At 39.1% G+C, this 13,411-nt stretch overlaps 2 protein-coding genes across 2 annotated transcripts in view; both read left to right on the top strand.

Annotated features, from left to right (window-relative positions):
- HMMR (hyaluronan mediated motility receptor) overlaps positions 1 to 10,232 on the top strand; it is a gene marked incomplete at its 5' end in the record, with an annotated part of 12,555 nt that extends 2,323 nt beyond the window's left edge. The window contains 15 exons of the mRNA XM_031055182.1: positions 509 to 697; positions 932 to 1,018; positions 1,293 to 1,393; positions 2,513 to 2,587; positions 2,721 to 2,899; positions 3,690 to 3,838; positions 4,130 to 4,344; positions 4,956 to 5,048; positions 5,095 to 5,118; positions 5,912 to 6,070; positions 7,223 to 7,375; positions 7,485 to 7,584; positions 7,833 to 8,009; positions 8,502 to 8,664; positions 9,290 to 10,232. Coding sequence (XP_030911042.1) covers positions 509 to 697; positions 932 to 1,018; positions 1,293 to 1,393; positions 2,513 to 2,587; positions 2,721 to 2,899; positions 3,690 to 3,838; positions 4,130 to 4,344; positions 4,956 to 5,048; positions 5,095 to 5,118; positions 5,912 to 6,070; positions 7,223 to 7,375; positions 7,485 to 7,584; positions 7,833 to 8,009; positions 8,502 to 8,664; positions 9,290 to 9,309 — 1,884 coding nt within the window. The remainder of the gene's footprint in view (positions 1 to 508; positions 698 to 931; positions 1,019 to 1,292; positions 1,394 to 2,512; positions 2,588 to 2,720; positions 2,900 to 3,689; positions 3,839 to 4,129; positions 4,345 to 4,955; positions 5,049 to 5,094; positions 5,119 to 5,911; positions 6,071 to 7,222; positions 7,376 to 7,484; positions 7,585 to 7,832; positions 8,010 to 8,501; positions 8,665 to 9,289) is intronic.
- A 1,605-nt stretch (positions 10,233 to 11,837) lies between these two features.
- The window catches only part of MAT2B (methionine adenosyltransferase 2B), a 12,680-nt gene continuing 11,106 nt past the window's right edge, over positions 11,838 to 13,411 (top strand). The window contains exon 1 of the mRNA XM_005418841.3: positions 11,838 to 11,906. Within this exon, the coding sequence (XP_005418898.1) occupies positions 11,838 to 11,906 (69 nt within the window). The remainder of the gene's footprint in view (positions 11,907 to 13,411) is intronic.

Here is a 13,411-nt window from a genome sequence, read left to right as displayed (position 1 = left end):
TCCTGCTGATTGTGAATGACTATTCTGTCAGTCTTTTCAAAAACAGAACTCTGTTGGCTACCTCAAAAAGGTTCTGTTTTATTGAACAATCTCTAGCTAAAATCTTTGCTCACTAATTGTCATACTTTTAATGCTTAAGAGGCACTCTAGACTGTATCAATAGACTTCAGTGTGGTAATTGGTGCCTCGTGTCTCAATGTCACATTCTGCCTTTTTGTCTCTCACAGCCAAAAAACAGAGTTGGCTTCTGTTGCCCATTAAACCTAAGACTATTTTAATTTTAACATTTTGTACTGGCTTGGAAGCATAAAATAAGTCAGATGAAATGTTCCTATTGTATGGTGTGTGATAATGGGGAATTGTGGTAATTCTGTGATTTCTTTCCTGTGAATGAGAGTTGCAGATACATGTTCTGAATGAAAGTAAATACAGTTTGGATACCTATGCCTGTGGTTTACTTGCCTAAACTAATGATAGTAGGAAATAAAGAAAATACCTCATGTTTTAGATTCGTGCATTAGTGAGAGAACGTGGAGAGCAGGACAAAAAACTTCATGCTCTGGATGAAGATCTTGTAAAGATGGAAGCAAAGCTGAGTGCTGCAGTTCAGGAGAAAACCTCTCTTTCAGCAAATGTTGCATGCCTGAAGAAACAACTTCTGGAGCTAACAAGAAGCAATGAGCTACTAAAGTCAAAGGTATTCAGACAAATAAATGCATCTTGGCTTTGTCTTTGCTGTTATTGAGCTTCCTGTGCAAGAGGAAGATTTACTTGCTGATCAGCAGGTGTTCTAATGTAAAGCATGTCTGGTTTGGGATCTTGTGCCCTCCTGTCTAAACAGAGTAGGAGGGGAACACTTGGAAAGGGTTGTGTGAACAGCAATTCATAGAAAGGACTTACACTTAGTGGTTTTATCTTCTTTTCTAACCAGCTGTCTGAAGATGGTGTGCAGAAGAAAATGAGCAGCTTGTGCATGGAATTGATGAAGCTCAGAAACATGAGGGATGCTAAGGAAAAGGTATGACCATTTGTACAGGACATTAATTCTGAGCCGCTCAGGAATAAAGCCAGTGATCCTCAGTATAGTTTGAAGCTCTTGGTGGTGGTTGTTGTTCAACAAGTGGCTGATATCTTTACAGAGGGATACTTGCAATCACATTTAGCATAATAGCTGGTGCTATCATTAAACAGGAGTGATGATTAAATTTTATTTCACCACTGTGTCCCACAATGCCTTTTTATTTACTAAGTCTCATTTTAATGTTAATATGGTGCATTTTGGTTTTTTTCAGAGTGCACTGGCAAAGCAGGAAAACATGGAAATGAAGCTGCAGGAAGTGCAAAGGAATCTAGAGCATTCAAAAGGAAAAGTAGCACAGTTAGAAGAAAAATTGTAAGTGCTAGGAAGATAATTACATGATATGATATGACCTGGCTGTGTTTCCATGCTTATCCTTTGTAGTAACCAAAATCAAGGCTGTCTCCCTACTGAGAAGAAACAGACATTATCAGTGTTTGGAATAAATACAGTGGAATGAAGTTCTAACAACTGCTGTGGTTTGATAAAACAACCACTAGAAACATTGTTTCTCTAGTGTATCTAGAGAAACACTAGATACACTAGTGTTTCTCTAGTGTACCTATTGTATCAATTTTCAAAATACAAACTGTATCATGTCAAGCTTTTGTCTTCCAGTGTGGTGGGTGGGGTTTTCTTGGGTATGGGCTGGGGAGGGCAGACATAGGTCATTAGAAAAGAATTGTTGTTCAGGTTGGAGGAGGACATTTGTATGGATGGGATATTTCTGGCCCTTTAGACTACTAAGTCAGGAATAAGCAAGAATAGAAAAGCATTAGAGCAGGAGCTGAAGTCCTAATTCAGCAGGCATTTGGCTTGGATTTGATGAACACATTCATGTTCTCCAGAGAAGTGCACTAAAGAGCCATTGTGGTGCCTTCAGAGCTGCTTTGGTGCAGACACGTGCTCTGAAGAAAGGCAACTGCAGAGTCTTAGTTTCAGCAGCTCTAAGTAGATAGAGAGTGGGTTCTAACTCAGCACTTTCTATTCTGCCCAAAAAATGTCATGTGCTGCACAGGAACAGTGCACTAACGTGCAGCCTGTTGCTGAGGATAGTGACCTGGGATGAACTTCCAGCCATGTTCAATGTCAGATTGGCACAACTGGCACTGCAGAACAAACTTGGCTGTGAAAATACACAAAGGTAATAATGCAGGTAGTGCAGGTCATAAAGGGAGGAGATGCTGATTTGCTAAAAAAACTGCCTTATGTTAATGCATTATTGTGTTTGTGGTGTGTTGCTTGTGGCAAAATGTGGCTTAGCATCTTTACTACAATGAGAAGACTATCTGGAACAGGGATGAAAAAGGGGTAGAATCACCTCTTAGAGCCAATATCAGTTTTTCAGCCAACCTGGGAGATGAAAAGTATGTGTTACTACTGAACTCTGGATTTTTTTAAAATACATCTGTCATAAAAACTGTCTGATTTTAGGTCTGCTACTGAGAGAGAGAAAGTTGAAGAAAAGTCTGACACTGAAAAACTCTTGGAATATATTACAGAGCTCAGGTAACAACAAATTATTGTCAAGAAGGCAGTTTTCCTCTTGAAAACCAACAGTCCTAAGCATTTTCCTTTGTGTTGATGTGTAAGCTTACATACAAAACTTAGTGGTAACAAGTGCCTGAATTTTCTTCTACAGTAGTGTTGCAGAAACAGCAGAGAAATACAAACTAGAAGTTGCTCAGATGGAGGAGACACTGAGTAAGAAAGACCAAGATATTGAGATCCTGAGGAATACCCTCAAAGCAAAAGAGGAAGAGTCATGTAAACTGATGAAAGAACTTAATGAGAGGTGTCAGTTGCTTCAACAAGAGAAAGGTAGTTGTAAGTTCTTGTACACTGTTCCGTATGTGGGATCACTCCCAGGGATTAAAGCACCTCAAATAGGTGTTTTCTGAACTGTCAATTCAGACTGTTTTCTTCTAAATGAGAAGTCAAGTCTCTGAGCTCCAGCTGGAAACACCAAGGCATGTTTTTAACAACAGGGAAATCACATCTGACATCTTTTAAGTCTGAATTGGTGTTTCCATGGAGGGTGACTTGGGTGCATAGTATACAATGAAAATTGTAGGAGTGGCTTTAATCTGAAAAGTGAACACTAAGAAGTTCTTGCTCCTTACTCTTCACTGAGAAGCAGTATAACATTGTGTGAATTCACTGTTAGCAGCTTGTTCACAGATTCACTGAGGTGCTGGGAATGTGGCAAGGATCCTTCTTCACCTCCTTACTCCTCCTCTCCCAACTCTAGCAACTGCCATCCGAGACATGTACTCACTTTTCTGTACCAGCTGCCTTCTGTGTGCTAGCTTGTGGAAGAAGCTTTGGGGAACTTGTGTAGTTGCTTTTCCCTGCTCTTCTGGTGAAGGCCAATTGCTTGGTCCAAACACTCCTACTGTTAAAATGATTTTAAAGTGGTTACCCTGAGCCAATTTTGAGGAGTTTCCAGATGGGTTGTAGGTATGGATTTGTTCTGTGGGGGGTTTTCTTTGTGTTTTTGGTAGTTAGGCAAGGAAATAATGAAGATAGAATGGAAGTATTATGATTAATATGTTGTAGCTATTTGAATATAGAAAAGGGAATTTGTTATATTGGAAATTTTTCTATGCAGAGAAAGAGGTGTCTGAGGCCAAAGGACAGCTCCTGAGTATGAATGCTGAAATAGAAGCCCTGAAAAAAAAAATTGATTTGGTGGAAAAAGAACACCAAAAACTCCTTCAGAAACATGAGGAGGTCATCTCTCAGCTGCAGCAAGAGAAGGTAAATACAGGCTACGAATTAGTCTAAAAATAAATTGCAATCCAAAGGACTGGCACTAAAAATTGTTGTTTGCACATTAGATATGCATTCCACAGATTAAGTTATCATTAATATGGCAAAGTGGATACAGGCCTGCAGAAGCTTATGTAATCTAATAGGTCTAAGAACCATTCCTGGTGGGATGGGGGTTTTGGTTCTTCCCATAGATTCGAAACTTAAACACTGCAAATTAGCTCTTAACTACCTAGGAAGTACTGGTAGTTTTAAAATCTGTGGTACTCTGGCATGCAGGAGTCATCTGCATCAATGCAGCAGAAGTTACTGGAGTTTGAAGATGAAGTAACAAATGAGAGACATCTTCTGGAAGAAGAGCTGAATGGTACCATGAAGGAGCTGAATAAATTGCATGCAAAGGAGAAGAAAGCTGAAAAGTTGGTGAAGCGACTGGAACAAGAAATCAAATCTCAAGGTCTTGAACTCGCACAGATGGAAGAAGAGTTGAAAGGGTTTGTGAAAGAAACTTTCTGATTCAAGCTTTGAAAGGAAAAATATTAAATTAGTAGTGTAAGCAGAGCTTCTGAGCCCAATTCAGGTTTTAGAGACCTGAGCAGATCTGAAGTTATTTCTTGTGGATTGTTGATTATTGATAGTGATGAGATCTAATCTCTAGCACTAGTAACTTGAGTCAGTATCAATAGTAATTTGAGTCAGTTTTACATTGCTGTAATTTAAAACAAAAAAAGCCAGTTGGGATTTGCTTGAAAGGCTGGTATTGTAGTGCTCTGACTTTGCTGTGCTGGATAAGATCTGTGCATGTTGTACTGGCTATTTCTGTCCTGGAGAAGGCTATGACAAAAATATTTTCAAGCCAGTTGTTTCTTGTTTAAGTTTACTATTAGGTCTTCAGTCTATTCTATAGCTCCCTTGGAAAATAAGGGGCGGGGCCAATCCTTAGTAACACCTGTTATGAAGATTGTGCTTTAGTATGTAAGAAATTACTAGTTTGTCACAATTAATTTATTGCTGCTGCTTCAAGCTTTCTGTAACTGATAGCAGCATTTGGTGATGCATTCACACATGCTTCTCTCCAGAGTGCAATGCAGATTTTTTATTTCAGGAAGAATGCAGAGTTGGAGCAAATCAAGGCAGTGCATAGCAGTGCTGTATTGAAAATCCAAGAAGAGCACAGCAAGACGCTGCAGGAACTTGGTATTGAAAATCCAAGAAGAGCACAGCAATACGCTACAGGAACTTGCAAAGATTATAGCTGACTTTGAAAGGTATTTAGGTTTTATTAATGTATAGGACAGGCATTATCTCTAAGATGACAATAAAATCTACTGTTCATTTATGTGCCACGTGTGAGTGTTGGCATGGCATTTGAGCAGAGGATTTTGTGATGGTGTTTGGTGGCATTAAGAATTTATTTCTTGAGTACTAGGCTAGTATAGTGACACAGTATCACTATCTAGTTCAAGAAGTTGGATATTTCTTCTTCCAAAATGTAACCAGTTGGAGGAGTTCAGTGGTCTTGAATCACAAAGAGATTTGTAACTAGTGATGGTGTTCTTGACAATGCAATATCTTGCCACAAGACCTATATAGACTCAAAATTTGCATTGAAAGTAGTTTCCTACAGTTACGTAATTCTTTTACCTTTACATATTCAGGTGTAGAAAGTATATAAAAATACTGTTATTACTAGGTATGTGTGTCACCCATGAAGGATCCTGTAGGATATTTGCCAATGCTAACTACAGACAGTAGGTGCTTTACTGTTTAAAATAAGTTTCAGAGGGAGTAAGTCCTTTATGTTTTAAAATACCTACAAAATATAGTAATAGCTGTATCCCAGAGTTTGTCATAGTGTTACTGCTTATGGCTCTATGGAGCTGTTGTGGAGTTGTGGTTTCTTTCTTACCTTTTGTATGCCTGTACACTGCCATATCTTCAGGTTATAAAATCTTTGATACTTGCTAGCACAAGCTTGTATTGCTCTTGTAAGGTGTGAACATTTCCATCTGTATTTTGCCTGAAGTAACAAGGTTTTTCTTATTTGTACTGTAATACCAGCTACAAGAAAGCATCAGCTGAAGAAATTTGCAGTTTTAAACTGGAGAATTCCTCTCTGCGAGAAGAAGTTGCCAGCCTGAAAAAAGTAGGCCAAGAGAATCTGCAGTTGCTTCAAGAAGCAGAATGCACTAAAAACAAAGCAAATGAAGAATATGCAAGGTACTACACAGACAGACTTTTTCTTAAGCTAAAGAATGCAAACTGAGGCTTGCCTTTCTAACTAGAACCTCATGTGATGTTCTAAAGGTCAGATCAGTATTTGGTGTAAGCTGAAGTTTCTTTTTTTTTCCCAGTCCAGAAAGTTGAAAATAATGCTAGACAAGAATCATTAAGTTTATATGCATTAGAAAACTGGTCTGTCCAATCAGTTTTGACTTTTGTTTATATGTGGAACATAGAGGAAAAGGAAAATACTTGACTGAAATATCTAGGAATATTGTCTCTTCCAGAAATATCAGTTACAGTGGTTGTTCTGCAAATGAGATCCCCAGGGGTGACAAAAAAATACTTAATGCAGAACTCACTCTCTGCCACTCCAGTCTGAATGATGTCACCTCAAATTCTGCTCACAAGCAGATGCCAGTTAATCATCCATGAGTTGCCACACTGTGATGGTATAAACTGAGGTCCTCTCTCTGCCTAATATGAGGCACCACAGTGCAGCTGATGAGAAACAACACCCAAGAAGCTGGATTAGGCCAGTAGCTGAGAACATGCTGCTGACTGTCTAACAGCAGTTTAGTGATCCATGTTCTCTATGGTTCTGTGCTGGTTAAGATGCTGCCCTTTCTTTCCTCCCACCTGTTTAATGTCTCCAGTTTTCATTAGAGCTGGTAAAAGAAAAACTGAAGAGCTGTTTCCTGGCTGAGGTGGCAGGGAAGGGATGGAGCAAACAGCTGGGGCTGTAGAGGGCGTCAGTGCTTTTGGGTGTAGGGTTTTTGAAGTCTTGCATACATCCACACTGAACAGTCTTGATTAGTTCCTGCTTGAGCAAATCTCTCCATGTAAAGCTTAACTACTAAACCATCCCTGCTGAAAGCTGTTGACTTGAACAACCTTAAATGAGCAACATAATCTTTCTTTGCTTCAAAAGGACTGCTTGCATCCTTATAGGAAAAGGTAAAAATGTTGTTCATCTTAAACTTAATTGCCTTCTGTACTTCTGTTTTCTTTGTAGCACTTTTTATGTAAACCTTTATTCAGTTCTACTAACTTTTCAACTGTGGTTACTTGTGGGTTTTAGATTCAGTGTAGTGGAAAAAAGAAGTAAAAAATCAAGGGCTCATTAAGAAATTATGGTATCTTCCTCAGGATGCTTTTAGAAGTCCAGACCAAGCTTGCACTAAAAGAAGCAGAAACAGAGAGAACAAAAGAGTCTTGCCTTGCACAAATGACTAAACTTCAGGAGAAACTCGAGGAGCAAACTGAAGATCTGAAAAGAGAACTTGAAGCAGAAAGATCAAGGTGACTTTCTCAAACTTAAACTGCATATGATGACATAGCCAAGTTTTATTGGGAAGAAGTGCTGAGAGCTAACAAGGAACATAACAAAGCTCTGCTCCTTGCTTTTTAGGAAAACCATAAGTGAAGATGTGACCTCTACCTTAAAGAAAGAGATCCAGACCTGGCGTAAACTGTATGAAGATTTACATAACAAAGTTAAGCCTTTTCAGGTGTGTTGTGAAGTAGGTGTTTGTTAGTATCTGTTGACATAAGACTTTTGCTCTTGGCTCAGGTTCTACTCTTGAGAAGTAAATATGCTGCTTCCCATTCTAAGGCATTTATTCTGCAGTGGTTTCCTAAGTTGCTATCCAATGAGCCAGCTATTCCCTTTCCCAAACTAATCTTCCTTAGTAGATTTCAGTTCAGTAAAAAGTTGTGCTTAGTTGAAAGATTTCTAAGATGTTGACATTTATTTCAGCAACAACTAGATGCTTTTGAAGCAGAGAAGAATGCTCTCCTAGAGGAGCATGGGGCAGCCCAAGAACAACTGAATAAACTGAGTGATGCATATGCTAAACTACTTGGCCACCAGAACATGAAGCAAAAAATCAAGCATGTTATGAAGCTGAAGGAAGACAATGTCCACCTGAAGCAGGTTTGTGAAATGAAAAACTATAAATCTGCACATTACTAATGTTTGTTAGTTACTCTAAATATTTACATATTAGTCCTGCAAGCTACTTATTTCTTAGTTTTTAAATTCTCTGCATGAAGCAGATTACAATAAACCACCAGACTCCAGAAATGCCAAGTGTTTTATTTTTGACTGAATTTACAACATACAGAGGGATCAGCAGTACAAATAAATACCTTTAGTCTTAGCTTGGTTGGCTTTCCTTACCATTTTGGGGGGTCCTAGACTTAATAACTCATCTGCTGAAAGTTTCAGACTGCCATACCGCTTAGTGATGTTACACAGTACCTGCACGTGCTGCTGGTTTCTCTACACCTGTGTGTTTGGGTTGTGTTTTAATGCCACCAATAATTGTCTCTATGTTTAGCATTAGGCAAAATGGCTCTCTCAGTAAATGATGAAGCAGACTCTTCTCCTGTTCTTCATCTAATATCCAAGTCTGGTTTTGCCTAGGATGTGTCAAAGCTGCGTGCATTGTTAGCCAAGGAGAAGCAAACCAACAGGCAGCTGCAGGAGCAGCTGTGTGCAGTACAGGGCATCAAACGCTTTGATCCTTCCAAAGCTTTCCAGCATGATAGCAAGGAAAACATTCCTCCAAAAACACCTTTAAAAGAAGGTAAGTGTGAGATTGATGTAGCTTTTGTCCCTCTTAAGCTTAACCAAGGAAGGTATGAGAGTCTTGCACAGTCTGCTGCATCTGAGGGAGGTGAATGACGTCTCTTGTTCCACAGCAGATGTTGGAGGCTGCCATCAATAGGGCATTCCCAGGGTACTTTCCAGGCCAGATCCCTACAGCCTGGCAGGAATAGGTGGTATGCCAGGTCAGACAGCAGAGCCATTTTCCTTCTGTCACCAGCTCACGTGTTCTTGCTGATGAGGTGACAGGAAGTGTCTCCTGCACAGGGCATAGGGTACAAGTGGCTCAGCCAGACCCCTTTGCACCCTGGTTCTTTAGCTGCTACCTGGCAGGACCTTACACCACTGAAGGTGCCAAGGAAAGGTGCAAAAGGCCTGCAGATAAATGGGGAGTGGAGGAACAGATGGAGAGAACATGGGGGCACACTAAGGGAAGCAGGGTGGGGGAGAGAGTTTCATTGTAGTGTCTGTTCCAGGGTTTGAAATCCTGGCTTGCCTGCAAGGTTCATTGTAGGGCTTTCTGCTCCCCAGGAGACAAGAAATTACTTAATGTGGTAGGAGCAATAAATGGAAAACTCACTCTTATTAACATTTTTCCATTGCAGGTAATAAAAACAAAATTTGAAGTCTTCTTGGTATCAAGAAATTAAATCACCCATAAACTCGTATGCTCAAGACTTCAACAGACTGCCTCTTCAAGGTGACTTTGGATGCTGTATATAATACAAATCAGTAGGAGCCCTAGAGAAATTATCTAAAATTATATATTTTTAGAAAAACTATGTTTTACTGAGAAGCAACAGGTGACAGCACGTTCCTGACTCCTGGTAACATCCTTACAGGCATGAACTCTGAAAAGTGTTCACTGTTGCACATTTTGGATATGCTGAGGCTGCTTAGTTAGGTTTTGAACAGAGCATTTTGAGTTTGGAAAAGGAGAATAAGCACTGGAGATTATGATTACAAATGAAATTTGATTTCATGTGAGTTTTTTGATTTTTATGTTTTTAATTTTTTTTTCGCATCTATCCAGTGTATACAATTCTATGTTAAATTAATTTTGCTGTTTATAGCTGCTTTGGTACCAATGGCAGCAATACTGCCAAGAGATCTTTTTACTTCTGGGGCCTACACACTATAGAACCTGAGTAGAAATGGGACTATACACTTAATTTTGATATTTTACAGGATCTATATTCAGTATATGTGAATTTCAATCCTGGGGCTAGGTGTTGCAGCTGTTCAGGTCAAAGTCAAATCGACTGCATTTCTCTAAATGTTTGTGTACTGTGACTAAGATTAGTGTCTTAAGAGCAATGCTGTGTCCACTGGACTCTTAAACTGCCATAAAATCTTTGTAGCCATCTGTTGTGTGTGATCAGTGCCACAGTGACAGGGAATAACAACAGAACCTCTCTCACTTGGGTGGGAGGGCACCACAGAACTCACATGCTTTGTACAGACTGGAACTTTGGCAATGGGGAAAGAATCTGTTAAACTGCATTGAAATTTAGGAACATTTTGGCGCAATAAAAATTTTAAATTAAAGAATTTGTCTATTTCCTTTGCAAACCAGGTATAAAACACAAAATTACATTACAGTGGGATTCATCTAATGTTCTTTTTTTCTAGTCTTGTCTTCAAAATAAAGCCCAATGTCAGTCTTGCCTCAAAAACTACATATTCTCTAGTCTTAGGGAAATTATTTAGCTGAACTGTACAAAACATGCAGCCTGCAATTCTCTTATTTCTCTTAATACAAAAGCAAATACTGAATTTAAGTCAAAGGTGGAACTGTGTTTTTGTTATTTTATGTCTATGCAGCTATCTTACACAGAGGTGCTGCAGAGGCAGTACCCAAAGCTTAGCTGGTAGAATTTATTTGCATTTATGCTGACAACTTGAACTTAGAGATTTCATAATTCCTAGGAAATGATATACAAAAAATGCACATTAAATCCAAGGAAAGAAGGTGCTCGATGTTTTCTTTTAATGTCATCTTTGTGTATTTGCTGGATTACTTGATCCTTTGAAGATTGAGGATGAGGATTAATTTCAGTGCTTTAATTAAGAGAGTAGTTGGTATTCAGCCTGAAGTGTTGAGAGATTTTGATAAAGTTGCTACAAGTATTTTATACTGGAGTTCTCTCCTTGTGGAGAAAAAAAATTAAGGTTTTCTTGTCTGAAGGGTGTAAATGGAGTAAAAAAAATTGTAGAGGAATGTTAATGTCTGAATGTTAATGGAAGGTTCCACCAAACTCAAAACATAAAACTGGGGACACTGATTTAAGGTACTTTTTTTTTTGTTGACTGAAGGTACAAATATGCCAAGGGAAGCCAAGAATGGCAAGGGTCACAGAACTGGGCTTTTAGGGATCATACATCCTTGTTTGATATAGCTGACATGAGCAGGCTTATACTGACAGAAAAAAAGACAAACTCCAGCAAATAATTCTGCTAGTCTTACAGCAAGGGTGATCCTTGAGCTGTAAAACATTGATAAGTCATAGAGAGAGCAGTGGGGGGAGAAGCAAAGAATGGAAGTCAAGGGGAAGTTGAGGGCTTTTAGTCAACTTCAGCCTAGGAGGCTTTTTTGCTTTCATGCACTATGAAATATTAAAAACTGAAACCTTGACATTTGTAGCTCAACTGACATGAGTATTCACTGCAGGAATCCATTATTTTCATGTTGTAGAAGATTTTTTTTAATTGAAAAATCCATGATTTAACATAAATCTCTGATCATTTGTTTGGCTGTATTGTAGCAAGAGCTGGGCTGTGCTCAGTTGAAATGTAACATGAAGAGCTCCTGGAATTCTCAACCTGCCTGACCTAATTAGAGCCCTCCTCCTGTTTGCCATAAAAGACGAACTGTCTAACACTCAGTGCCAGTGCTTTGAATGCATCTCATGCACACAATGGCTGTGCTTGCTCATGTTGGCTGTTATGAGGTAAAAATTTAAGCTCATACTGAGCTGCTTAAATGGTACCACTGGGACCAGACCAAAAGCTTAACAGGAATCAGAGCCACACGTGATGCAGGGCTTGGATGTGTGTTTTGGTTCCAAAGGTCAGCAGAGCCAGTGCTGCTCTCAGTCCATGTGCTCTCTGCAGGCACAGCAGACAAAGGGACAAGTGAACAGTTGAGCTGCAATGATTTCCCAGGCTGCTAATTCCCTCTGTGCCTTGGCAGTGCCTGAAATGCTGCTGGAAATGGAGCAGGTAAGGCTCTGCATATTTGCATTAACAGGTTGTTACCACACTTTGGTTATAAAATCAAGGGAAAAACAGACGGGGAGGGGAGAGGGAGACTTAATTATGCTGTAGTCTCTGTGAATTACAGTCTGAAATGCTAATTTAATGAGTGGTCCATTTAATCACCCAGGGATGCATAATGCTTAAGTGACTGTGATCTAGACAACAATCCAATTCTTATTGTAAAGTCAGTGTTTTGCAAAGTGAATGTAACAATAATAAAGAAATTGAAAGTATAGGTAGAACACTACAGAACATGAGGTAAATATTTGAGGAAAAAATAGATTATATTATATAATGAAGATACAAAAACTGCATGTAATTTAACTTAATCTGGTGACAAAGATGGTCAGATGTTTTAAAGCTGATTGATGATTGTAGCATGAGATTTCAGTGTTCATGTTTTTACTGTTGTTCTCTTGCTCTGAGCCCAGAAGACAAATTTTTTATTTCTCTATCATGGTTTTTGTTAAAATGCACAGGGAGCTCTTCCAAGCTGTGTTGGGAGGAGATGGTGTGACATCAGGTGTACTGGGAGTTCTTGCCTCCATGCTGCTAAACAGTTTGGTATTTGTAGTTTCTTCTTCTTGATTTCAAGGTTAATGGAAGGTAATCAAATGTCAATAGCCTGTTACAGGGGAAAAAAGGGCATCTGTATTCCATGAAGGCAGACACTGACTGATGTGGTTTAATTTTTTTTTACATATATACACATTTTTATCCTTTAAACGTTAGTTGTTTGTCATAAAGGTAATTTACAATATTCTGTAAAATTTTAGTACGATTTGATTAAATTTTGGTAGAGTTTTCTGGTTTTCTTCCTTGAGTACTACCAATTAAAACTACTTTATTCAAGTTGAAATAAACCCATTGGCCTAGATACAAGTGTGAAGTAACTACAGTGAGTTTTGGCCAATAATTGTTATGCATCTACCGATCTTCAGTTCTCTTGCTAAAAAAAATCTTGCTAGGCACAGTCTCTGCCTTTGTGGGTCAGAAATGGTACAGTAACACTTTGTATACAGTATCCTGTTACCTTCAAAACTTTGTATTGAAAAAGAAATCAAATCTGTCACCTTGTAAGCATGCAGTGATACATTCAGGATCAGTACTGTAAGTGGGATTGCTCTCTCAAAGACAACCCCCCCTTCTCTGTGGGATTTAACCAGTTACTTTTGCATCAAACTCTGGGTAAAGGCAATTGAAAATGCTTCTTTTTCTCCACTCTAAAACGAGGAATTAAGTAATTTATAGTGAATATATAAATGCACTACAAATGACTGAGCTATATGCAGGATCATATGGTATTTTGGTCTGATTCTGAAGTTTGTTTTTTACAAATGAGAACTCCCAATAGAAAGTTCACAGTTTCAACAGGGGAAGTGCTGCCCCTCCCTGTCCCGCGGGGCCGCGCCTGCTCCTTTAAATACCCGTGCTGGCCCCGCCCCCTTCAGCGCGCCCCGGCCAATCAG

This window comes from Geospiza fortis, unplaced genomic scaffold (assembly GCF_000277835.1).
Source record: "Geospiza fortis unplaced genomic scaffold, GeoFor_1.0 scaffold55, whole genome shotgun sequence".
In the NCBI taxonomy this organism is placed as follows: domain Eukaryota; kingdom Metazoa; phylum Chordata; class Aves; order Passeriformes; family Thraupidae; genus Geospiza; species Geospiza fortis.
Note: the sequence above shows the minus strand (reverse complement) of the source record. Positions and strands in the feature narration are given on the sequence as shown.